This window comes from Geotrypetes seraphini, chromosome 9 (genome assembly GCF_902459505.1).
Source record: "Geotrypetes seraphini chromosome 9, aGeoSer1.1, whole genome shotgun sequence".
Taxonomy (NCBI): domain Eukaryota; kingdom Metazoa; phylum Chordata; class Amphibia; order Gymnophiona; family Dermophiidae; genus Geotrypetes; species Geotrypetes seraphini.
The window spans coordinates 152,467,032-152,494,803 of NC_047092.1; the positions used below are offsets into that span (position 1 = coordinate 152,467,032).

A 27,772-nucleotide genomic window follows, 5' to 3' on the forward strand; every position below is an offset into this window, starting at 1 on the left:
CTTCATTATCCTTGGCTTACATAAGAATCAGAGTATGAATGGCCACAACCACTGACCCTCAAGCTTTGCTTTGAAGAATGCTGGTGTAGAAGGATTGAAGTTGAGATAGACACTACAGAATGACAGTCTCTGGTATCCAGAGCAGATATTGTGATGTCATAATGCCCCATTCCACCAGTGCCTATGAGTCAATCACATCAGTGATGTCACAATGGCTTCATTATTCTTGGCTCACATAAGAATCAGAGTATGAATGGCCACAACCACTGACCCTCAAGCTTTGCTTTGAACAATGCTGGTGTAGAAGGACTGAGGTTGAAATAGACACTAGAAAATGACATGGGATTATTTCCCGTGTTTATCCGCGGGGACGGGAACGGTGATGAATTTTGTCACCATGTCATTCTCTAGTTGTAAACCACCATGAACAACTGGCAGAAACTAAAACTGATAATGCTCACAGCTATTTACCTTAGGCTGATGTCGCTGCGTTATTATCCATTAAAATCTATACCGCTACCATGCCTAGGGTTACCAGACGTCCGGATTTCCCCGGACACGCCCTCCTTTTGAGGACATGTCTGGGAGTCCGGATGGCTTTATCAAAACCCGGCACTTTGTTTTGAAAAGCCTCCCGGATGCCGAATGATGTCATCGCATCGCATCCGCACATGTGCGGATGCCCTCTTACCCGACCAGAGCAGGCAGCAGGAGGCATGGCTGGAGCATGGCTAGGGCGGACTGAGGCGGGCCTGGGGGGGGGCGGGTCTAAGGGGGATGGGTGGAACTGGGCGGGCCTGGGGGGGCGGGTCTAAGGCGGGCCTGAGGGATGGGTGGAAATGGGCGGGCCAGGGGGGCGGATCTAAGGGGGTGTAGATTTTCCAAACGGAAAATCTGGTAACCCTAACGAAGCCCATGCCATACTACAGTACCATACTAAATGACCAGCAGATAAAGACCTGACTGTTGTGCCCAGTCTGCCCAACAGTCACGCTCATTATTGATTCATGATTAAATTGTCTTTCTTTCAGCAATAAAAAGGAAAGAAAAGTGCCTTTCTCTCCTAGTCTAATCCTTCGTAGGATTCAATTTTCAACCTTTCTGCCCCTCCCCTTTCGAGAGTCTTTTGGAGACCAGCTTCCTGCTAGATACGGAAATTGAGTTCAGGGTTTCCAACCTGGGTTGTGCAGTCAGCCGTTTTGGAACAAACCCCAAAATGAGGCCCATATGCTTAGTTCAGTCATTAAATTTCCATCGTTATTGAACTCATTTTTGCTAAGGACGGCTGAGCACTCAAATTATTTTAATCTAAAAATGAAAACGTGTTGCATGCTGATGCATTTTACTTAGCCTTACTATGCAGTGGGCAAGAAAAGTAGGCACTGGGTTATTATTTACTAAACAAAACATAGTTATTTTTTTCATTCTGCTGCTCCAACACACTAATCTCCTTTGTAGAACACTTGGCTTCTTTTCAATTGCCCTGCAGGCAGAACTTTTGAGCAGTTCATAAAAATGTTAAAGCCATGACAAATAAAAATTCAAATATATGGTATGAACATAGATAATTTAAGTGCAGCATCCCATTCTTTGGCAAGTTTACCCTGATCTCTGAGACACTCCGCAGGCAGCCTGCGGCCTACATGGGGCCTTCCCTCTGACACGGAACACCTTGACCTAAATGCAAAGTTCTCTCTGATTCCCTCTACCCATCACCCCCTCCAGAACATGAACTTATGATCCTTCAGGATTCCTCTTCCATGTGAGAACGCAGTGCTGCTTAATTCTGAATGTTGCCAACTATCAATCTGTCAGGTGATTTCCTGATTTTAGCCTGCTAAATTAGTCCTATAATTGATTAGTTTTGCTCTCAAGCCATTATAAACATGGCACAAAGTGTTTCCCATTGTTGCACCTAAATCTTGACATCAAGTTATAGAACTATACCCTTAGATTTGAGAGCTAGGCGTCTATAGTTTTGCCCCTTTGAAAGATAATTACACCTGAGCACCTAAATTTTACCGTCCATATTTACTGTTAAATGTGGACTCAAATACCTACTGTATTTGAATAAATCTGGTCTTTAGCTACCAAGAAAAGGGTTGAGCTAGAAAATAAACAAACGAATACAGAAATATATTTAGGATTTTAAAAGGTAGGGTTAAGTGGGAGATATGGGAAGGGGCCAGGATAGGGAAACTATTCCCTTCCCTTTACAAAACTGTAGCGGGGTTTTACAAAACAGTCACGGTGGTAACAGCTCCCGTCACCGCCGTACCTGGCGCTAAAGACCGCACTTACTGTTTTGTAATTTAATCTAATTCTTAGTTTTAGATACCAAATCATCTCCTAAAAATAGGAGCTCGATTCATTTGATATAATTAGATCACAAAGAAAGATCCGTTAACATTCATTGGCGCTACAGCCTAAAACACGATGAAACATAGTGGTTTTTAAGGTTCTGTGAAAGATCTGAAGAGATAAACCCAATCTAATTTGAGGAGGTCGTCCATTTCATATTGCAGTTAGTAAGTATGGAAAGGAGTGTGAAATTTTACTAATGGACTCAATTCCTCTTAATGATGGAAAAGAGAGCTTATACATATGAGTTGTTCTTGTGCCCGAAGAGGGGGGGGGGAGGGTATGTTAGGAACTCAGCCTTGGCTTCCTACTAGAGCAGGGGTGTCAAAGTCCCTCTTCGAGGGCCGCAATCCAGTCAGGTTTTCAGAATTTCCCCAATGAATATGCATGAGATCTATTAGCATACAATGAAAGCAGTGCATGCAAATGGATCTCATGCATATTCATTGGGGAAATCTTGAAAACCCGGCTGGATTGTGGCCCTCGAGGAGGGACTTTGACACTCCTGTACTAGAGAGTGATGCAGGGACAATGATTCATTCCTATCCCCTCACCATCCATCACAGTGAAGCACATTTTTCATCCCTGTCCCCTCACCGTCTCCGCAGTCTTAATTTTTTTGCCTGCATCTCCCCACTCAAAGCAGAAAGATGATTTGATGAGCCTAAGGCATTGCAAATAAACATTTTGGGTCACCTACATTGTAGGTGACGCTCGGCATGGTTGCCAATCAACTTCTAGGTACCATTTATAGAATCAAGCGTAACGGTGGCTAAGTGGACTTATGTGTCGCTAGGTGTCCTAGACACAGGTGCCGCTCCATTAGGCCAGATTTTCACGCTTCTAATTTGGCGGTGCCTATGTCGGATGCCTAATGATGCCTAACACAATCACACCTATTCTTTGCACATAATCATGTCTACTTTTTACCATAGTATGTTAAATAATAGTTAATATATGTAAAGGATACCCTTATTGGCTATGATTGCTCATTCGTGTGATCTATTTTTTTAGATTTAATATTGAGAGCCACAACCCAAAGTTGTTTGAAACATGGACATGTTGGTAGAGGCACTCCCTTAATCATTTGCTACTACATTAAAGCTAAGTACTACGGTTAAGCCATTACGCTAAATATGAACTGAAGTATTAATGTATGATTGAAGAAAAAAGTTAAAAAAAAAAGTATTATTTATAAACTGGAAAAAAATTTTCATAAAAAACTAAAAAATTAAAACATAATTAAACCATGAGTTGATCCAATGAAGATCGGGGTTTGTGATCTGTTTCACAATAACCATTGGGGTAACCTAGCCCTCTGAGGATCATTATTATTCCATGTTAATATATATGGTCTTATTTGATTACTACTTGATCAAGGTGCTGGAAGTTTTGTTGTTGAATTAGATACTTTTTAACATAGGCATTGTTAGGTAGCATTAGACATGGAAAGGTGCCTCCAGTCTGGCCTCACTAAGTATCCTAAGAGTTTGGCGCTAAGATTTTAACAGCAATAGCCATTCAAATGATCACAAGAATTTGGAAATGTCATGATAGACTTAATTACAGGTTCTGGTGGGCGAGTGTGTGCAATACATATAAATAAGAAAGAATGAACGCGGAATGCTTAGGTATGAGTAATACATTTAATAAAATATGGAGCCCATTGACTGCATTTGTTAACAAATAATAAGGATATTGTAATTGTTGCTTTTCTTTCTTAGATTTCCTTACACATCCAGGGGGGAGAGGGGGGAGGGGAGGGATATTTTGAAGGTTTAAATATATGAGTATATTTTTGTAATAAAAATAGGATTTAAGGTATTAATAGTGGAATGATAGGGGGGGGAAATGGTTGTTTCATTATATTTTGTGTATTAAGGTGCATTGTATGCAAGCTTTTCATGTTATAATTTCTGTAATGCACTGCCATTATTTAAAAATCAATAAATTTAAAAAAAAAAAAAGAAAAGAAAAGAGTTTGGCGCTGAACTTCTAAATTGCTTAATTATTTTTTTGGGATTGGCTGATAACTGGCATGGTCAAAAGAGGCCATAGTAGACCAGGTTTCCTTAAATTCAGAGCAGGCTGATTTTAAAGGTTGCAAAGGGAGGTTTTGGGAATTTCAAACTTGGGAATTCTTTAATTGAGATGGATACTAGTTACGAGCGCTGGATTTGAACAAAGCATGCTACCTTCTTTACGCTCATTTGAAGATAAGTGTTTTTTTCATTTCTTTTTGACGATTATTATTGTAGGTTTAGGGACTGTGAGTGCAATGATGGTTCATGCTGTTGAACCTGTGAGTGCAATGATGGTCCATGCTTGTTCTTTTAATAGTACTTTATGCACGGATCGGTTGGTGACTGAGCACTTCACTTATATTAATGAATATTTATTATTACTACACAGCATATTGTGCTTTTTATATACATATTGTTTCTCTAACCTGTGGAGTATTTTTATGCAAATTATCTATGCCAACTGCTGAGCAAATTGTAAATAAATATGAGAAACACTGTTTGAAATGTTTGTATGCAAATGCCAGAAGCCTGAGAAACAAAATGGGAGAGTTAGAATATATTGCATTAAATGAAAAAGATAGATATAATAGACATCTCTGAAATCTGGTGGAAGGAAGATAACCAATGGGACACTGTCATACTGGGGTTATATCATAGTGATAGGGTGGATCGAATTGATGGGAGGCATATGTTAAGGAGGGCCTTGAATCGAACGGACTCAAAATTCTACAGGAGCAGAAACACACCTTGGAATCCCTATGGGTAGGAATTTCATGTGTAAAGGGGAAACGGATAGTGATGGATGAATGAATGGAATTATGACTTCAGGCTTCCGGCTGATGAAACTTCTACAGATGATGGGTTGTATCAATAGAAGTTTCATCAGCCGGAAGCCTGAAGTCATAATGCCGTTGTACAGGGCCATGGTGAGACCTCATCTGGAATACTGTGTGCAATTCTGGAGGCCACATTACCGTAAAGATGTGTGCAGAGTTGAATCGGTTCAGCGGATGGCCACCAGGATGATTGCAGGGCTCAAGGGTCTCTCGTACGAAGAGAGACTGAACAAATTACAGCTCTACACTCTTGAAGAAAGTAGGGAGAGGGGAGACATGATTGAGACATTTAAGTACATTACGGGACGTGTCGAGGTGGAAGATGATATTTTCTTTCTCAAAGGACCCTCGGCCACAAGAGGACATCCGCTCAAACTCAGGGGTGGGAAATTTCATGGCGACTCCAGAAAGTAGAGTGGTGGTTCATTGGAACAAGCTTCCAGTGCAGGTGATTGAGGCAAGCAGCGTGCCAGACTTTAAGAATAAATGGGATACCTATGTCGGATCCCTACGAGGGTTGAGTTAAGGAATCGGGTCATAGACTAAGGGGGTGGGTCAGTAGAGTGGGCAGACTTGATGGGCTATAGCCCTTTTCTGCCATCATCTTTCTATGTTTCTATGGACAGATGCTGAAATGCTATCAGAAATTAGGGAGGCTAACAAACTGTGTAACACAATAATAACGGGTGATTTCAACTACCCCGATATTGACTGAGCAACTGTATCATCAGGGCATGCTAGGGAGATAAAATTCCTTGATGAAATCAAGAACTGCTTTATGGAGCAGCTGGTTCAGGAGCCGCCAAGAGGTGAAGCAATTCTAGATCTAGTTCTTAGCGGAGCGCATGAATTGGTGAGGGAGGTAATGGTGCTGGGGCCGCTTGATAACAGTGATCACAGCATGATCAGATTTGATACAATCCCTGGAATAAGTTTACACAGGAAATCCAATACAACAGCACTTAACTTTTTTAAAAAAGGAGACTATGATAACATGAGGAGAATGGTAAAAAAAGAAACTTAAAGGTGCAGCTGCAAAGGTCAAATATATATATCCTGGAAGCCCAGAATAGATATATTCCATGCATTAAAAAGAGAGGAAAGAAGACCAAACGGGAGCCGGCGTGGTTAGCGAGTGAGGTGAAGGAAACTATTTGAGCTAAAAGAGAATCCCTCAGAAAGTGGAAAAAGATCCGACTGAAAATAATTGTAAACAACACAAGGAACGTCAAAGTCAAATGCTACTGAGGGCTAATGCATGGACTTTACTTTTCAGACTGTCCCTCCCAATCCCTGAAGCAGCCTTCTGGCGAAACGCTATTTGGCCAACGTCGGAGGGGGTGGGAATTGAAGCCTGCATAGAGCAACAGACAAGTCTTCTGGCACGTAGCCTGCACAGAGCCACAGATAAGTTTTTACTGTTGCGTTGTTACAATGTTGCAAATTATTAACTAAGAACAGTGGAATTGGAATCTGCATCAAGTGATCTGAATAGCACTTTAAAAGTACAGTGGAACCTTGGTTTACGAGCATAATTCGTTCCAGAAGCATGCTCGTAAACCAATTTACTCGTATGTCAAAGCGAGTTTCCCCATAGGAAGTAAGGGAAACTCGCTTGATTAGTTCCCCCCCCCCAGATCACCAGTGCTGCTCCTTCCCCCGCGATCCGGCATCCCCCCGATCTGGCATCCCCCCCGCTTGCATCACCTCCCCATCGCCGCGATCCAGCATCCCCCACTCACTCACCTACCCGCCCAAGCACAATCTCTTACCCTGATGTGGCACCAGCACCAACGCACAGGACATGTCGGTGCCGGTGCCCAAAAATCCTCCCTCTTCCTTAGGCTGGGCCTTAAGCATCTGCGCATACTCAAGGCCTTCTAGTTTTTGCCTCAGAATCTCAGAGAGTGTGAGAACTAGAAGGTCTTGAGCATGTGCAGATGCTCAAGGCCCAGCCTAAGGAAGAGGGAGGATTTTCGGGCACTGGCACCGGCATGTCCTCTGCGTTGGTGCTAGTGCCCGTGCCACATTGGGGTAAGAAATTGTTCTTGGGTGGGTGAGTGGGGGATGCCGGATCGCGGCGGTGTGGGAGGGGGATGTGTGACTCGAGCGTGTGGGGATGCCAGATCATGGGATGGGGAAGCCGGATCGCGGAGGGGGAGGGGGGGAAAGGCACTTGCAAATTAAGTCAATGCTCGGTTTGCTAGGTGTAGATTTTGCAAATGTTTTGCTCGTCTTGCAAAACACTTGCAAACCTAGGCACTCGTAAACCGAGGTTTGACTGTATTTCAATGAGCACTTTAGATTTTTTTTGACTGCAGTAATGGATGTAGCACTTTAAATAAGTACTTTAAATTAGACAGCTGTAACACAGGTAAAAGGAGGTTTTTGCCACTGACATTATCTAACCCTCTCAATTTGAAAGAGGGTCTCCCCAAAGGGGTCTGAGGCTTTTCCTCCTTGAACGACTGTTATGTGTTGCCAGTTCTTTTTTGTGAATAAATAGTGAAGTTCCCCAGGGGTCTGTGCGGGGAATGCTGCTTTTTAACATATTTATCAATGATCTAGAGATGGGAATAACTAGTGAGATAATTAAATTTGCTGATGACACAAAGTTGTTAAATCACAAGAGGATTGTGAAAAATTGCAAGAGGACCTTGTGAGACTGGAAGACTTGGTGTCAAAATGGTAGATGATGTTTAATGTGAGAAAGTGCAAAGTGAAGCATGTGGGAAAGAGGAACCTGAACTATAGCTATGTGATGCTGGGTTCTGTGTTAGGAATCACTGCCCAGGAAAAGGATCTAGATGTCATTGCTGAGGATATGTTGAAACCCTCAGCTCAATGTGCGGTGGCTGCTAAGAAAGCAAATAGAATGTTAGGAATTATCAGGAAAGGAATGGAAAACAAAGATGAAAATGTGATAATGCCCTTGTATCGCTCTATGGTATGGCTGCACCTCGAATACTGTGTGAAGTTTTGGTTGCCATATCTCAAAAAAGATATAGTGGAATTAGAAAAAGTACAGAGAAGGGCGACAAAAATGATAAATGGGATGGGTCGACTTCTCTATGAGGAGATGCTAAAGTGGCTAGGGCTCTTCAGCTTGGAGAAGAGATGGCTCAGGGGTGATATGATAGAGGTCTATAAAATAATGAGTGGAGTGGAGTGGAAAGGGTAGATGTGAATCGTTTGTTTACTCTCCAAAAATACTAGGACTAGGGGACATCCAGTGAAGCGACTAAGTAGCAGATTTTAAACAAATCGGAGAAAATATTTCTTCACACAACGTGCAATTAAACTCTGGAATTTGTTGCCGGAGAATGTGGTGAAATCAGTTAGCTTAGCGGGGTTTAAAAAAAGGTTTAGATACTTTCCAAAAAGAAGAGTCCATAAGCCATTATTAAGACAGACTTGAGAAAATTCACTGCTTATTCCTCAGATAAGCAGTATAAAACCTGTTTTACTCTTTGGGATCTTGTCGGGCACTTGTGATACTGGGCTTGATGGACCTTCACTCTGTCCTCGTATGGCAACATTTATATTCTTAATACCTTTGAATATTCATTGGCTAGTGGCACTAAGGGCTCCTTTTACTAAGCTGAGATAGCGATTTTAGCGCACGGCTTGGCGCGTGCTGAATTGCCACACACGCTAGACCTTAACACCAGCATTGAGCTGGCGTTACTTCTAGCCGTGTAGCGCGGGTTTAGCGCAGGCTAAAATGCTGCATGCGCTAAAAACGCTATCGCAGCTTAGTAAAAGGAACCCTAAGACGTTTATTTGGGTAACGGCTACTGTTATCCAATTAAATGTGTTTGAACATTAGGTCTTCTGTATTAGAAGAAAGCTCTCTCTTCTCTGACATAACCATTCAACTCGTAGGATACATTTCAAGCACTGAATCACCCATTATCAGTTCTTGTGAACCAAAGCCATGAATAGCCGAAACTCTTTCTTTTACTGGCTCTTTTCTCAGACTTCTGCTTTTGAGAGATCTTAAATTACCAATGTAGACAGTTGGCAAAAAAAAAAAAAATTTAAAAAAAAAGAGAGAGAAATGATAGGGCTAAAACCTTATTGCTGGTGGCTAACAACTAAGGGAGAGAGGAAGTACTATCTGCTGGTATCAGACATTCTGATAACAGATCTCCAAATTTTTTTTATTTTCCTTGTTACTTTTTTAATTTGACGGCGATTGTCCTTGTTTCTTGGTCCACGACCCACAGCAGTAGCTATTAATGGGCGATTTGCTTTCCCGCTTGTGCCCCTTGGCACTGAATTTGCCATTTGGAAAATCCCAGCAGTGAAACTGATCTGCCTCTGTCAGGTAGGAAGCAGAAAATTAGCTTCCAATTACTCTCTTGGTCTACTAAAGGCTGAGAAAAAGCTGCATAAATTGATTTTGCCTCTCACTATCCTCCGTTGCTAGCCCTAACCCTCAATGCTCCTAAGAAGGTTAGCAGACAAGAGCTGTGCACTGTCAGTACATTTCGAAAAGGGATCTGCCAGAATAACGATGTCTCGGAGGAAAAACATCTCTGTACACTAGAACTTTTCACTGTCAAAGCTAGAAAATAGGTGAATGGTTACTCAACAAGAAGTTTTTCAGTTTGAAACCTGATCTCTGAATTAGCCTTCTACGTGTTTATATTGCACAGCGGAACCTCGGAATCCGAACGCCCCAGAGGCTGAGAGGCACCCGGGGCGGTGGTGGCCCTCCATCACCCTCGTCTTCGCTCCTCACCCCCCATCTGCTCCTTCCCCGCCCCTTCCTTTCCCCCGTACCTCTTGAACGTTCGCGGCATGACCAGCAACCCCCAACCTGCTGCTTGCGCCAGCATCGGCTTTTCCTCTGTTGTCACTTCCTAGGCACGGGTCCAGGAAGTGCTGCAGAATTCAAAAGTAACTACAACGCTCACATCTTCACCTTTGCAACCCCCAAATACAAAGCGTTACAATAATCCACCTTACTTAAAATTAGCGCCTGCACTACGGTACGAAAATCGTAGCCTTGCCGCATCGGTTTCAACCTATACGACATTCTCAGCTGCATATCTCCTACTTGTATTGTCTTCAGTATTTAGCTTTCCATCTACAACGAACTGTCCAAGTTCATTCCCAACACATTCATCGCCTTCTTCATCATCAAGTCTTCTCCCATCACATTCAAACGCTCCAAATCCCTATTCACCAGACACCCGTTATATATAAGAACTGTGTATGAAACTACGAACCTGATATGAAGCCAGGCCAGCATTGGAGTGGTGCCCCCACCAAAAATCCAGACTGTAAAGAACACTACGAGTAGTGTTGAAGTAAACATCATTTGTTTGGGTTGAGAGTCGGTGTCCCGTATTGCCAGTGCAAATGCTATTGCACCACGTAGACCTTAGGAAAAATGTGGAAATTTAATGTTGAACTTCTCCAAGGCAATTACACACTATCAGACAGACATGTGACACTCAAGTGGTGGAGTAAGGGTAGGAGGCGCCTGGGGCTGTGGCGTCTTGCCGCGCCCTTCTCTTCTTGCCCCTGCTCCTTCCGTCCCTTCTCACCCCTCCATTCCACAATCACGCTCTCACTGCCCCGCAACTCTAAATCTTCACCAGCACAAGTGACTTCTCCAGCACGCTCCTCAGTCCAGCGTTGGATTTCCTTCTGACATCACTTCCTGGCGGCGTGAGCCGGAAGTGATTCAGAGGGGAACCAGGCTGGCGCAAGCAACGGGCAGGAGAAGTCGCATGCGCTAGCAAAGATCAATGGAGGTGCAGGGTAGGGGGAGGTATGGCACAAGCGTGGCGTGGTATGGCGGGGCGGAGAGGTTGCCGGTGCCCACGGTGGTCCACGTCCCCTGCACCACCCCTGACTACGCCACTGGTGACCCTACAGCACACTTTCTATGGGGTTTTCTTAAAGTGCCGCTTCACAGACATTTGCGCTGTTTCTTCCATAAAGCACAACTACCAAAAACACATGAGATCCCCTTAAAGTCTGGCATCTGATGCTTTTTTTGGTGTAAAGCAGCTTTGTAGACAGGTGCACTTTACATGAAAATTTATAAAAAAATCCACATTAATGAGCAATATAGCAACTGAATGAATGAATAAATAAAATTAAATCTATGTTTTAGGTAGCAGAGGGAGTGGGCATCTCTCCCTTGGGGGGGAGGTGTCAGGGGATTTGTGTTGTTTGGTGGTGGGAGTGGGCATCTCTCCCACTGCTGAGGTGGGGGGGGGTTCGCTTGATGGCGGTGGCAAGAGAGCATGGGCATCTCTCCCGCTTCCTGAAGGTGTGTCGGGGGGCTTTGCTTGGCAGCGGAAGGGAGTAGGCATCTCTCCCGCTGCTGGGGGAGTGTTGGGGGAGGGGGGCATTGTTTGACTTTAGCGGCTCGATTTGTTGGGGGTTTTTTGTTTGTTTATTCTGCGCATGTGCTCATGGCTATCACCAGCGATGGGCACATGCAAATTTAGCGAATCTTCGCTACTCTCTGCCAACCTCATTTGCATGAGCATTTTTGGGAGAATGACTCGCTTTTAAAAAAATTATTTAAATAACAGCTGCGGCAGCGGCCCATCGGTTGTTAACGTGAATGTTTGAGAATCTAGTCCATAGATATTCAACAATCCATATCTTCAGTTATTAGTTATAGACTGAAATATTTGCAGAAATGGAGAGGATTCATGCTTGTATTGAAAAAAACTCCGTGCACCACTCCTGATTTCAACTATCTACAGTAGGTTCTTTATTTGCTTAGTAAAAGTTTCTATACCTCTACTAATGATTGGGGAGTCAATTCAGAGTGGAAATAATAAGCAGTTGGAAATTAGGGAAGTGAATCATCTCAGTGGATGTTGATGTGGTTTAGCTTTCTAGAGTCACTATGGGCTCCTTTTATCAAGCAGTAGTAGAGCTTATATCACGGGCCACCAAGGTAAATGCTCTGGCGTTCATTGGAATTGAACAGTGGAGCATTTACTTCAGTATAAGGCTCTACTGCTGCTTGATCAAAGAAGCCCTGTACATTATGAGGACAGCATTGATGTAATCTTTTTTTTTTTAAGATAGTAGTGTTGGGGGCAGTTATGAAGAGAGACCATTCCTGCTGCCTTCTCATTATTCATGAATGGAAGAGGTACTGGAGCCATTAGGGTTTACGAGCCCCTTTCGGGATGGCCTTGGACAGGGGTAACTATTAGGCAATTAGGTGTGTCCCAATGAAGGGGGGTGTGTCTTTAACATGGGTGGGAGATGAAGATAAAAGCATCTAGCCCACCAGGAATTTGAGGCCCTCCTGGAGAGAAGAGGGGACCCTTAGTCACTCTCTGTCACCATGTGAATGAAGCAATTAAAAACAAATTGTCATGCCCTGCAGCAGCCAGGAGCACACAAAGCTCCTGTGTCACTACACTTCTCCCTCCGGATTCGCGGGGGATAGGGGCAGAGCTGGACCGCGAATGGCGAAAAACTGCAAATATCCGGCTCTGACCCACCCCCGCCTCCCTCCCGCCTTCCCGGCCTTACCTGGTGGTCTAGCGGGCTTTCGGGGCAGGAGCGATCTTCCTACGCTCCTGTCCCGTGCAGGACAGGCTGCTGTGAGTTCCCGTAGTCTCTCGAGACTACGACGGGAACTCCCTACAGCTATTTCCTAATGGCGATCTGCACAGGGAAGATCGCTCCTGTCCCGAAAGCTCGCTAGACCACCAAGTAAGGTTGGGATGCCGGGGGGAAGACTTAAGGATGTTTTTTTTTTTCTTTTTTCCCCCTCCCCAAAAAATTACGAATATGTGAAATCGCGATTACTGAAACCGTGAATGGGGAGGGGGAAGTGTATGTACAAATTTCTTATGAAATGTATCTAGATATGCAAATGAGACAAGAGCTCATTCACAACTAAATTTCACAAAAACTGACTGCTAGCCCACAAACATTTTCACGGGCAAGTATACTGGCTTCTGTACGCAAATGCAGAAAAATAACCTCTGTCCTTGAAGAGGAAATTAGTTAAAGTAAAATTCAGGGGAAACTCATTAACAGCTAAACAATTAGCTTTTCTTAAGTGAATTAAAATTAACGAGTCAGGATGCAGATGAAAACATGAACTACATAGAGAGAAGTGCAGAGCAAACGGCGCTGAACTTTGGTAGAAAAGGACTGAAAATGTCGATGACTAGTAAGTTTAGGGTTACCAGGCGTCTGGATTTACCCAAATATGTCCTCCTTTTGAGGACCTGTCCGGGGGTCCGGACGGCTTTTCAAAACCTAGCACTTTGTCCCGGTTTTGAAAAGCCTCCTGAAATCACCTCGGACAGGGAGGAAGTCCACGCCTGTGCAGATGCCACGGGTGACATCATCACGTGGCATCCGTGCATGCGTGGACTTCTCTGCCCAACAAGAGCAGGCCATGGGGGGGGGGGGATAGGGTGGGATTAGGGCATTTACAGGGCAGAACTGTGACATTTAGGGCATTTACAGAACTGTGGCATTTAGGGCATTTACAGGGCAGAACTGTGTGGGCCTGGGGGGGGGGGAGGTCTAGGGGTCCGGATTGGAAAATCTGGCAACCCTAAGTAAGTGCCGCTTCGGGGGGGGGATGCCTTTAATGTGCCAGCCACCGGAGAACCCGCAGTGCCGCTTCAGAAGGATGCCTCCTCTGTCCGCCGGCCAGCCCTCCACGTCGGATGCCCCTCGCATGCTGGAGAGCCCCCACCCGAGTGCCGCCCCACCCGCATGCAACGCGCAGGGGGACATGCACAACGCCCATGATTGACGCTGTGTGCGTCACACGCAACACGCAGGGGGACGGCACCAGGCCGCGCAGACCCAGACAGAGGTCCTCCAACCTGCGGAAGACACCCGACGTGGAAGGCTGGCCGGAAGACGGAAGAGGAATCCCCCGAAGCGGCGCTTCCTGGACTGTAAGTGCTCGTTTATCGGGGCAGTGCTCGGTTTGCGAGTCAAAAGTTTGCTGAGTGTTTTCCTCGTCTTGTAAAACATTCGCAAACCTGTTTACTCGCAAACCGAGGTTCCACTGTACTTGTTGTGTATCCAGCGAAATGGAAGGTTAAGTGATTCTCTTAGGGCTCCTTTTACAAAGGTGCGCTAGCGGTTTTAGCGTGCGCTACAATGTCACGCGTGCCAGCCGCTACCGCCTCCTTTTAAGCAGGCGGTAATTTTTCGGCTAGCGCACGCTATAACGTGCACTAATCTTGTGCGTGCACTAAAAATGCTAGCGCACCTTCGTAAAAGGAGCCCTTAGTGTTATAAGGAGCTGCAGTGAGAGTCGAACCTGTTCTCAGGCCACTGCAATAGCCATTAGGATACTCCTTCTCTCTCCCTCTCTTTTACTAAGGCGCGCTAGCTGATTTAGCGCACACTAAATATGAGCTTGTTCTAAATGCTAACGCGTCCATAGAATATAATGGACGCGCTAGCATTTAGCGCGCAGTAAATCGGCTAGTGCGCCTTAGTGAAAGGACCCCTCTATGAGTAACACTACTCATAAATTAAGAGTATGTAATAATACATTTTTTAGTATATTATTTGATCTTATTTATCAAGAAAAATGGAAGTAGGACCTTTCCAAACAAGCCGTCCTGAGTACAGCCCACTGTGAGACCTACTTAAGTTTACTAAGGTCCCCTTTTTTGAAGCCACGTTAGGCATTTTTTTTCCCATCGACGGCTGTGGTGGTATTAGCTCTGACGCTCACAGGAATTCTTTGAGCGCTGGAGCTTTTACCACCACAGCCGGCGATAAAAAAAGCCTAACGTGGTTTCGTAAAAGGGAGGGCAAAATTTTATGATTCCTTTGTCTATTTACTGATCACATAAACAATATATTGGAGACTAGGGATGATATAATTCAACCCTAACACTCTTTGGTGAAGTAAATTACTTTAAATCACAGTTCAAGAAGTTTACCTGAGAACATCATCATATGTTGAAAATTCCATGGAATCCGCTGTTTTCGACCCAGATTTAAGATGAAGGATAGAGGATATATATTGCAAGCTCTTGCTACAAATATTGCTATCTATAATTTGATGGAAGTCAAGGAAGATGGCTGAGGGTGATGCAACTGATATGCCTTTAACATTTGCAACTCAAAAGAACAGTAAAAAAAAAAAAAAATCTGCAATAAATCTAGTAATATAATCCATTTTTAACTTCAGTACATTATCAGGTCCTTTGCTGATTTGGGTATGTTTTGTTGGATCAACATGGGAATACAACATTTCCTGGGTTAGCCCAGGGGCTTAGACCCTCTTTTACAAAGGCACGCTAAGCATTTTAGCGCAGACTTAGCATGCGCTAAATCAACGCGAGCGCTAACCGCTAATGCGTACATAGGATAACACGCACATGTTAGTGTTTAGCGCGTGTTTAGCATGCGCTAATATTAAATTAAATAAAATATTAATATTAAATAAAAACTTAGCGCACCTTTGTAAAAGAGGGGGCTTAGTTTCAGTGCTGCACTGCATCATGTTCAAGGTCCACAATTTGATCTTCCATTGAATTTTCTGCCCCCTATTGGCTGGGGCTGAGATGTGGCAGAAGCAGTTTTCGCAGCTCTTCTGAGTTTTGGCCGCTGCTTAAAGGAGACACTGAGTGGTCAGATTCAGGGACTATGATTACATAGCTTTAGCAGGATTACACTATTTATCTAGATAGCTAAAGGGGGGGGGATGTGGGTAAATACAAAATAGAGAGGATAAAATCTCCACATAGGGCTCCTTTTACGAAGGTGCGCTAGCATTTTTAGCGTGCGTTACACTTCCGTGTGAGCTAACCTCACACTACATGGAAAATACTAACACCAGCTCTATGGAGGTGTTAGTGTCTAGCGCGCGGGGCATTGTAGCACGCGCTAAGTGCGCACTAAAAACGCTAGCGCACCTTCGTAAAAGGAGCCCATAGTTGCAAATGAAGACTGATTGTGCCCCTGCTTGTGACTGAGTTTGGAAGTATAAAGGAATTAGGGGAAAACTGCTAACCCCAGACTCACCATTATTCATCAAGTTTATTATAAATTTGATTAATCGCGTTAATATAGAGAATGACACGGTGACAAAATTTGTCACCGTCCCCGCGGATAACTGCGGGAAATAATTCCATGTCATTTTCTAGTGTCTATTTCAACCTCAGTCCTTCTACACCAGCATTCTTCAAAGCAAAGCTTGAGGATCAGTGGTTGTGGCCATTCATACTCTGATTCTTATGTGAGCCAAGGATAATGAAGCCATTGTGACATCATTGATGTGACTGGCTCTTAGGCACTGGTGGAATGAGGCATTATGACATCACAATATCTGCTCTGGATACCAGAGACTGTCATTCTGTAGTGTCTGTTTCAACCTCATAGAAACATAGAAACATAGAAAGATGACGGCAGAAAAGGGCCAAGGCCCATCAAGTCTGCCCACTATAGACCCTCCCCTTAAGATTAGCTAGTGTTTTGCCCTGACCCTCTTAGGGATCCCACATGGGCGTCCCATTTATTCTTAAAATCTGGCACGCTGCTTGCCTCGATCACCTGCACTGGAAGCCCGTTCCACCGATCAATCACTCGCTCCGTGAAGAAATACTTCCTGGTGTCGCCGTGAAATTTTCCGCCCCTGAGTTTGAGCGGGTGCCCTCTTGTGGTTGAGGGGCCTCTAAGAAGGAAGATGTCATCTTCCACTTCTATACGTCCGGTGATGTATTTAAACGTCTCAATCATGTCTCCCCTATCCCTGCGCTCCTCTAGAGTGTAGAGCTGCAAATTGTCTAGTCTTGCTTCGTACGGGAGACCTTTAAGCCCTGAGACCATTCTGGTGGCCATTCTTTGGACCGACTCGACCCTCTGCACGTCTTTGCGGTAGTGTGGCTTCCAGAATTGCACGCAGTATTCCAGATGAGGTCTCACCATGGCCCTGTACAATGGCATAATGACAGCAGGCTTTCTGCTGACAAAACTTCTACGGATGCAACCCAGCATCTGCCTTGCCTTTGAGGAAGCCTTCTCCACCTGATTGGCAGATTTCATGTCTGCACTAATGATTACTCCCAAATCTCGTTCCGCTGAAGTCCTGGTCAAGGTCTCCCCGTTCAAGGTATAAGTTCTGCACGGGTTTCTGTTACCTAGGTGCATGACCTTACATTTTCCAGCATTGAAGCCCAGCTGCCAGGTTGAGGACCAGCATTCCAATGTGCGCAGGTCCTGCGCCATACTATCTTGTAAATTGTCCTCGCTTACCATATTACATAGTTTGGCGTCGTCGGCGAATAATGTTACTTTACCTTGAAGCCCTTGAGTCAGATCTCCTATGAATATGTTGAAGAGGAGCAGACCCAAGACCGAGCCCTGAGGCACCCCGCTGGTCACCTCCGATGTCCCAGAGAAAGTACCGTTAACCATCACCCTCTGACGTCTGCCACTCAGCCAGTCTCTGACCCATGCCGTCAGAGTCTCTCCCAACCCCATTGATTTCATCTTGTTTAACAGTCTGCGGTGTGGGACGCTGTCAAAAGCTTTACTGAAGTCCAGGTACACTATGTCCAGTGAATCTCCTTCATCCAGTCTTTTTGTTACCCAGTCAAAGAAGCTGATGAGGTTTGATTGGCAGGACCTACCCTTGGTGAATCCATGTTGATTGGGGTCCCGTAGATTCCCTTCGTTCAAGACCGTGTCCAACTGGCGTTTGATCAGTGTTTCCATGATTTTGCATACTATTGATGCAACTATTGATGCAACCTCAATCCTTCTACACCAGCATTCTTCAAAGCAAAGCTTGTGGGTCAGTGGTTGTGGCCATTCATACTCTGATTCTTCCCTCTCTCCTTAAAGAATGACATGAAGATGGTTTCCCGCGGTTATCCGCGGGGACGGGAACGGTGATGAATTTTGTCACCGTGTCATTCTCTAATCGCGTATTCAAAATTCTAAGCGATGAACATCTCAGCAAAATTACAAAATTAAGAGGGCAACAAAACAGAGAACTAAACCTTATGAAACATATTGAAAACTAACTTTATAAACATTAAAAGAACGAGGAAAGGATGGGAAAAGAAATACAAATTAATTGATAAAAGAGAAGACAATTATGGTAAAAAAAAAAACCAATAGGAAGGGAAAGAACAATAAATCTCGGTCAGGCTTTCGTCAGTTAACAGATCTAGTGATTCACTAGCAATGTTTTTAATCTAAAATACTTATAATGCGGCCCATTTCCAAACTTCTAGGTGGTTACTTTTGGATCCTAACCCAAGGTTTACGTAAAAAAAAAATTATTTGAATCATTTGGGAACTTGAATAAAATGGAAATGTTATTTTGTGGAGTTACATTGTCCAGATCTGAAGGAGAGGTGGAGCAAATGATCTGTTTCAAAAGATATATATTGACTTTATTTCAGAATCAGTGGCATAGTAAGGGAGGGAGGGGGGAGATCCGCCCTGGGTGCCGTCTTTTTAATTGGTTTTAAACTACGCAGTCAGTTACCTCGCTGTTTATCCCTAATTTAACCAATTAAGTTAGGCGGCTATAGGGCACCTAACTTATGGAGTGGTTTTGAGATTCAGACCCACAGTACCTATTTGTTTGCAAGATATCTCATTCACACTAACAGATGATGTTGTAAAGGTTTGAAAACCTATTTGCCTACAAGATACTTTATCTCATTCTCTCTGACAGGTGAGCAGATCTTCTATGTTTTGAATTTGAATGTAAGATTATAATTCCTGGTGATGGCCAGCTTCTTAATTAACTTGGAGATTACATTGAGCTCTCATTGGGATATATTAGTCATTCATAAATATTTATGTAATGCCATATAATATTCTAAACATTTACCATTCTCGAAGGGGGAGGGGAATTCATCAAAGCGTGCCACTGTTAAGATGGGTTATTTTATCACAAGTTGTACTATTTTAGCACAAAGGGCTCCTTTTACTGAGGTGCGCTAGCGTTTTTAGCGCGCGCACAAAATTACCCTGTGTGAAACTGCGCGGTACGCTTCTAGAATAACGCCAGCTCAATGCTGGCGTTAAGGTCTAGCGCACGTGCTATTCCGCGCGTTAAGGCCCTAACGCACCTTAGTAAAAGGAGCCCAAAGTCTCATTGGATAGAATGGGGCCCTGTGTTAAAATAGCACGCTTTGTAGTAAAATAACCCATCTTAACAGTAGCACGCATTGATGAATTTTCCCCTTATGCCAAATTATCTAAAAATCATCATTCAATACAAAATTACAAAAAATGATAAACAATATCCAAGCCCCAAATACTTCTTACTGCTACTAAGGAATGGACTGGGGTGAATGCATGAAGAAGTTAAATTAAAATAGACAAATGAAAACAACAAGGAGGTCCCTGGAAAAGCGGAGACTTAGAGGAGACATGATAGAAACCTTCAAGATCATGAAGGGCATAGAAAGAGTAGACAGGGACAGATTTTTTAAATTATGGGGAACCACAAGTACAAGGGGGCACTCAGAGAAATTGAAAGGGGGAAGGTTTAGAACAAACGCCAGGAAGTTCTTTTTCACCCAGAGGGTGGTGGATACATGGAACGCGCTGCCAGAGGATGTGATAAGCAGGAGCACGCTACAGGGCTTCAAAGAAGGTTTGGATAGGTACCTGGAGGACAAAGGGATTGAGGGGTATAGATAGGAGTAAAGGTAGGTTATAGGGAGAGGATTAGAGGCAGTTACAAAATTAGTCAGGGGCACTGTTCAGGCAATTAGGCCTGATGGGCCGCCACGGGTGCGGACCGCTGGGCAAGATGGACCTCTGGTCTGCCTCAGTGGAGGCAACTTCTTATGTTCTTATGTCATTTACCAACAGCATATACAATTTGTTGCAGGGCTGAAAGGACTAAAATAGGCCTTGAGGCAGACAGCATGTGCTAATCAAGTTTATTATTATTATTAGGATTTTCTATACCGCCTATCAAGGTTATCTAAGCGGTTTTTACAATCAGGTACTCAAGCATTTTTCCCTCTCTGTCCCGGTGGGCTCACAATCTATCTAACGTACCTGGGGCTATGGAGGATTAAGTGACTTGCCCAGGGTCACAAGGAGCAGCGCGGGGTTTGAACCCACAACCCTAGGGTGCTGAGGCTGTAGGTCCAACCACTGCACCACACACTCCTCATCATTATTAAATGACCTCACTAATCATTATTAAATGACCTCTCAAAAATGCTAAAGGTATCAGAGGAGAAAAATTAGATCTCTTCAATATATTTCCATTCTCCACATAGTAGACTTTTAGGGGTCCTTTTACGAAGGTGCGCTAGCCGAAAAACTACCGCCTGGTTTAGCGCACGCACCGGTTTAGGGCCTATAGTACGCGCTAGCCGAAAAACTACCGCCTGCTCAAGAGGAGGCGGTAGCAGCTAGCGCGCGCTAAGGCCCTAGGGCACCTTCGTAAAAGGACCCCCTAATCATATGATGAAGTATTATTTAGGGAATACTGTATACAAACATATATTTCTGTGTATGTTGGAAATTTATACTTCTATGTATTTGGAAAAATTAGATCTCTTCAGTATACTTCCATTCTCCACATAGGGCTCCTTTCACAAAGGTGCGCTAGTGTTTTTAGCGCACGCACCGGATTAGCGCACGCTAGCCGAAAAACTACCGCCTGCTCAAGAGGAGGCTGTAGCGGCTAGCGCGGGCGACATTTTAGCACGCGCTATTCCGCGCGTTAAGGCCCTAACGCACCTTTCTAAAAGGAGCCCACAGACTTTTACTCATACAATGAAATATTATTTAGGGAAGACCGTATATAAACATATACTTTTATGTATTTTAGAACATGAGAGAGGCTTTTATTTCTTAGGAATCTACAGGACTTCATACAGACTTCATACATTAAACAAATCATACAGCACACAGCAATAACCTAGATACTTTATTTGTCAAACTTTTGTAATGTAGTAGCAGGCACCATACAAAGAGAGGTGATTTCCTTTTCAGTGACGGTATAACTAATGATTCTTTTAGTGAACTGAGATGCCTCTACTGGGGCATGATGGAATGTATGGTTAACAAAAGCTTTAATGGAAGGATACAAATGCCCCAAATATGAAGAGAACATTAAAGATATGATTCTGGAAGGTAAACATTGCAAGCCCCATGTAGCAGAAGATAAAATTCTCTGCCAAAAAATTCATGAACTCGAACAACTGAAACAAAACAGAAACACAATTATTTTTCCAGCATGTTTGGAACCAGAAATGTTTCAAATCATACCTCGCAAACAACCGACTCATTAATTTTCAGCTGAAAATGCAGCATCCTATATTTGGTTGATAGCCAGTGACAATTTTAGGGACTCTTTTACTAAGCTGTGGCAAAAAGTGGCCTTACCACACCATTTTTACTGCAGCTGAAAAATGACCTTTTTCTAATTTTTGTATTAATGGTCATGCACTAATGTTACACAACAAGAAACAAAAAGAAGACCCAATATTCCATGGTGAGAACAATCCAACGATAAAAACAAAAGACTGTGGACGTAGATGTTCTGAATGATGATTTATTATTCACTCTTTGCAATAAAAACATTAAAATACAAGCATAAGTATAGTGCATATGTGATAATCCAACCGGACCCTACATGGTCTGTGTTTCGGCGAATATGCCTTCCTCAGGGGTCCAGATGATGTAGGGTACACAGATAGAAGAATAAACTAAAAACAGTCTTGAGCAGATAACCGAAAATGGCTGAAGACAAGCAAAGTGGCGTGAAAAATCGCAGTATAGGATCCAGTTGGACTATCACATATGTACTATAGACTTATACTTGCATTTTTTTTTTAAATAAATCTTTATTGATTTTCAAACTTTGTTAGTGCAATACAAATAATTTAACATGAGCACTACACAGAACACACTTTTAAATACACACAATTAATACATAAACAATCATTTTCTCCCTCCCTCCTCCCCATAATTAATACAAGAAGACATACATATGTAATTACAATATTATAGATAGATAACTGTAGCCAACCAGAATTCCCCGGATGTGTAAGGAAATCTAATAAAAGGAAAGATACATGAAAATCATTCAGATTCAATAAATGCAGTCAATGGGCTCCACACCTTCTTAAATGCATTGCTATATCCCAAACATTCCACATTCATTCGTTCATACTTGTAACTAGAACATAAGTTGCCCACCAAAAAGTGTAATTCAGTCTATCAAAACTCTTATAGTTACGTGTAATCATCTGGATTGCTATTCCTGTCATTATTAAGAAAAGCTGGCTTTTATGCTTGTATTTTAATGTTTTTATTGCGAAGAATGAATAATAAATCATCATTCAGAACATCTACATCGACAGTCTTTTGGTTTTATTCATGCACTAATGTTGCCATTACTGTATGACCATGTAATAAAAATTAGTGTGTGCACACTTATTTCCACCCATTTTGTAGGCAATAAGGGCCAGATTCTGCAAATGGCACCATAATTGTCGTCCACCTACAAAAATGGCACACGCAATGGCACCGTTTGCAGAATTGATATTACAGTGTTTGGACTTTTTTTGTGTACCATTATATGAAGTACCATTCTCCAAACAACAGAATACTGTGCAGTATATCAACAGTTTGGTATACTGTATACAGTTCTTGAAATACTTTTTATGGTTTTTCAATTAATTGATGTTCATATAGATGGTTTTATGTTTATTTATAGACTCCTGAAGAAGGCAAAAAGGTGCCGAAACGCAGGCTGTGTTGAGTCTGATGTTTGTTTTAGTGCCATAAAGTCCCAGTCGAAGCATCTCTTTCATCTCTACTTTTGTGGATTGAGTGTGATATTTCGTAGAGGTGTTTCTCCATTTTTAATGTGTTGTCAATTGTGAGGGATCCTGACTGGGTTTTCCAGGAATCCCTGTTCAGACTTCCATAGGTACAGCACATACACTTTAAAGGGTGAACTGAAAATTCTTTATTCACAAACCCTGAGCCTTGTTACAGCATAGGCTCAGGGAAACAAAAACAACAAAGCTCGTATTCAATTCAATAGCTTCAGTCTCATACTACCCCTCCCTTCCATTGGTTTCAAAGGTTCAAATTAAGTATGCAGTCAGTTTCTGCCCTGCTTTCAACACTGATTCTAACAATTTATCAGTATTCTAGGCTGGCTTACCTTTGCCAAGCAGAGATCAGTTGTCTCACTTGGACAATCACACTCACCACTCCACTTCTTCCCAGGGCTCTGCTTCAGCCCATGGCTAGGGAAGCTGGAAATATCTACTACTACAATCACTTATATAGTGCTGAAAGGTATTTGTTGCGCTGTATATTTTGACATTTATAGACAGTCCCTGCTCAGAAGAGCTTACAATCTAACTTGGACAGACAGACATGGCATATAGGGTTGGGGATGCAGAACCCAAGGTGAGACCTCTCTGACTGACTCCCATCCAGGGAATATAAACCCCTTCCTGCCTGAGTCCCTCCTTGATGACTCAGCAGAATCTGTTCTGGCACTTTAGTGTCAGCTGCTGGAGGATAGCCCCACTGCCACATTAGTGAATTAGCATCCTCTGCTGTCCATTGGTACAACTGCAATCCCAGAGAGGGAGTACATCTCGCTCCCTCACATCAATTAACATTAATAATTGGTTGTTAGTGCCCAATGATTGATTTTTAACTGGCTTGTTGGTTCATTTGAGCATGCAATTCTGAACACCATATATACTGTAAAAATCCAGGGGAGAATGGCTCCAATTTTATTTTTATTCAAACTTTATATTCTGTCCAACCATAATTTTCTAGGTGGAGGACATATTTCACACAACAGCAGCAAAATAAAATGTAAATGTACATAACTTACTCAGGGGATCACCCCAATTACTTTGAAATAGGGCCACTTACTCCACCAGAGCTTTCGCTAGAGAGCCTCCATCTTCACTTTGAAAGAAAATAAAGTGGAAGTCCCTAAAAGTGCTTGAAAGACATTCTTTGATAAACCTGTTTACTACCGTATTGCAATCTGTCTCGATTCTGTTGTAGAGTATAGTTTGGATAAAGGATTGAGGGGGCACAACATGGAGCTACTTCCTGTCATTTCTATTCAATTTTAGTTTCCACTTGCTCCCCTGGGCCAAATTCCTTCCTGTAGCTGGTTATAAATAAACTTTTTGCCAGGAGCCACGACAAACATTATAAAAAATGAAGAAAACCTTTTTCTTTGCAATAAGTCAGTCATTAGACCTCTGGAAGAGGATGTTGCTATGACCACTCTTCCAGTTTCCTGTTTTTCAAGTTGCTAGCAACAGGATGTTTAAATCATAGATACATCACACAGAGGAACTTTTTATGGGACACAAAATTTGGAGTTTCTGCAGACATCTCCAGAGTTACCCAATGGAGGAGCAAAAGTTATTTTTGGTGTTTTAATGTTGAACCCTTGGTGTGCAATTTATTCTTAGCTTCTGTATAAATGTTTCAGAAAGAGCAAGATGCTAGATATACCTCCTGAGAAATACCCCTTTTGCTTCTAATCTTTCTCTCTCAGGGTCTTAGTATTTGGAGGTTGGGTTTGTAATTTTCACATATAGGACCCTATTTTCTAAAGTGTGGTAAGATCCCTGACATAGTAAGGGAGGAGTGTGTGTGTGTGTGGGGGGGGAGGGGGCACCTCTCTTCTCCCACCAGCACTGAGAGGGTCCTCTTAAATGAATTCTCCTCCCCCCACCACAATTCTTCTAATTGCCAGTTGCAGTGAGCAGATTCTTCTCCCCATTGCTCATACCAACTTTAGCCCTCCCTCTGATATCACTTCCTGTTCACGGGACCAGGAAGTGACATCAGAGGGCAGGTTCAGCCAGCGTGAACAGTGTGTAGGAGAGCCTGCTCACTGCTAGTGACAACTAGAAGAGGTACCGGGGGGGAAGGGAGGGAGAATTCATTTAATAGACGTCCCACCACAGGGGCATTGGGTAAGAATTTGCAGTTACTGCTCATTAATTGCCAAAATTATCAGGAGGTAAATGCAAAACCTCTTGCTAACTGTTAGAAGGCTGATTCCAGCAGCTGCTCATTTGAATAATGCAGAGAAACAAACATGATTGACTGCAGTGCAGATAATGTGCTGCAGTTAGTTATTCGTAATTAGAAGGCTGCGTTATCTGCTAGATTAGCAGTTAACATGCAGGAGCTGCCTCAAGTTTCAAGTTTATTTTGATTTGATATACCGCTTAAATGTACAGCCTAAGCGGTTTACCGGTACATAAACTTTAGCTAAAATATAAATATAAAGGGATACTAACACAGACTATTTAAAATAATGAGGAAGACTACACCAGATATAAAAGGAAGATAGTAAGGACTGCATCCTCGTGCTTCTTGCAGTCGGGACATGAGACCACCGGACTTTGACCTTTTTCCAAGGTTGAGACAACCTGTGCGTGGACATCGTTTTGCGTCTTTGGAGGAGCTTTCTTCCGCCGGTGCCTGGGCCGTTTGGTGGCTGGGCTAGGGAGGTGTCTTGGATGGAATGGTGAGGCTTCCCGAACGTTGTGACTCGGTAATTCCAAACTCAACTACTTTGTTGCCTGCAACTCTGATCAATTGATACTGAATCGTTTGTAACTCTGTTTTAATTGATGTGAACCGCCTAGAACTCCCTGGGTATGGCGGTATACAAAAATAAAGTTATTATTATTATATAAAAATAATTTAAAAAAACAAATGGTTGGGGAAGATGTAAAAACAAAGGAGAGCACTGCAGAAATGATATGATGCTGAAATCAGAATCTGGACCTATATTTCAAAGGCGTCTTTAAAAAGAAAGGTTTTAAGGCTTGATTAAAATTTGGAGGCACAAGTGTGGCTGCTATGACCGAAAAGATTGTTTTACGAATCGTGTCATAGGCTATCTGGCGAATAGAGGGAATTGCAAGAAGATTTTGCTAAGTCGATCGAAATAATCTTGGGGTCGAGTATGGAACTAGAAGTCTATGTATAAATGCTGGCAAATGGACTGATTTTACCTTAAAGGTAAGGAATAATATTTTAAATGTAATCTGATGGGTAATGGGTAGTCAATGAGTGTTTTTTAAGAGAGGGGTGACATGATCATATTTTTTTTGCTTTCCACATTAGCTGTTAACACAACAGATAACATGTTAAGTGATAAGACCTCATGATAAAAGCTACTGGGACACAGGAGGGAGGGAGCACAAACTTCAGACAAAGGATGGAAGGAAGGAGGGAGGGAGGGAGGGAAAGAGATGCTGAGGTGGGGGAGGGAATAAAAAGGGAGAATTGGGTGTCTGAGTAAGAGGGAAAGAGAGATTGTGTACATGGGGAGATGAAGAAAGGGGTGAATTGTTGGGCATAGGGAAGGAGAGTGAATTATTGGACATGGTGGTGGGAGAGGAGTGAGGTAGAGATGCATGGGGAAGAGAGAGATAGAGGGAGTAATGCTGGATGTGGTGGTGGAGAGGGAACAGTAGGATGGATGGAAAGGGATGCAAGAGGGGCCCTCAAGGAGGTGGAGAAGGTGGAAAGAATACTAGGATCCGAGATACATACAAATTCAACTTAATAACGGTTTTAAAAAACAGAACCCGTTCTTAACCCAGGGACTGCCTGTAACACAAAACAAAAAGAAATCAGGGAATACCTTTTTAATTGGACTAACTAGAATCTCCTGCTCTGGCCGCCCTGCTCTCTTCTCTCTTCTCTGCCCCGATTCTCCTGCTCTGGCTGCCCTGCTCCCTGCTCAGCCCCGACTCGCTTGCCCTTCCCCCCAGTGCGAGCCCATGGTTTTAACCCACGGGTTTAAAGCGGGTTAAAACTACAGGCTTGCCAAGTAAAAAAAAAAACCAGTAAAGTAAAAAGTAAAAAAGAAAAAAAACTCTGATGGGCACGAAGGGCCAGCGCATGCACAGACCATCTGCAGTCAAAGAAGATGATCTGCACATGTTCAAGGTTCACTCTCCAGCGATCCGTGCGGTTGGTGGGGGGGCATATCTCCAATCGCCCCCATTAGAATATTCTTGTTTGCAGAATTGATCGGCCCTGCCTGGATCAGACACGGATCAGTCACGATCGGGCAGTTTAGTGAATCGGGCCCTTAGTTAGATTAGCTTTCGAAGGTAATCCTTCATATCAGAGATACGCAAATGAAGACAGCTATCAATACATAAGAGTACAACATCGAAGTATTCAAATGACAGTCATACAAGAAGAGAGAGGAAGGGGGTGGGGAAGACAGGGAGACAAGAAAAGGTGATATGAAAGTGTCAAGAGCAATAAAAATTATGTTTTGTAATGCGAGAGAAAACCAATGTCTTAAATCTTGTCTGATGGGTTTCAAAATGTTTTATCATTTTGATCTCAAAGATCTTGCGTTCCTGGATTGTCTTAAAATTTCCTTTTAATATTCTTACCTTCTATCAGGCACAAAAATCATGTCTCTTGGCTATCTATACATAGTGTGGATTTCCACATGTACAGAATACAGTGGCTTTCTAAAATCAGTACTTGCATGTGTATGCTATTATACACATATAAATACCATAAGTTACACAAGAA

At 43.1% G+C, this 27,772-nt stretch overlaps 1 protein-coding gene across 4 annotated transcripts in view; it reads right to left on the reverse strand.

Moving 5' to 3' along the window:
- The window catches only part of SLC9A9 (solute carrier family 9 member A9), a 463,721-nt gene that overhangs the window by 139,310 nt on the left and 296,639 nt on the right, over positions 1 to 27,772 (reverse strand). For all 4 annotated transcript variants that reach the window (XM_033958486.1, XM_033958485.1, XM_033958487.1 and 1 more), the window contains exons 10-12: positions 21,283 to 21,396; positions 15,145 to 15,256; positions 10,459 to 10,612 (exon numbers count right to left, since the gene is read on the reverse strand). In XM_033958486.1, the coding sequence (XP_033814377.1) occupies positions 10,459 to 10,612; positions 15,145 to 15,256; positions 21,283 to 21,396 (380 nt within the window). The remainder of the gene's footprint in view (positions 1 to 10,458; positions 10,613 to 15,144; positions 15,257 to 21,282; positions 21,397 to 27,772) is intronic.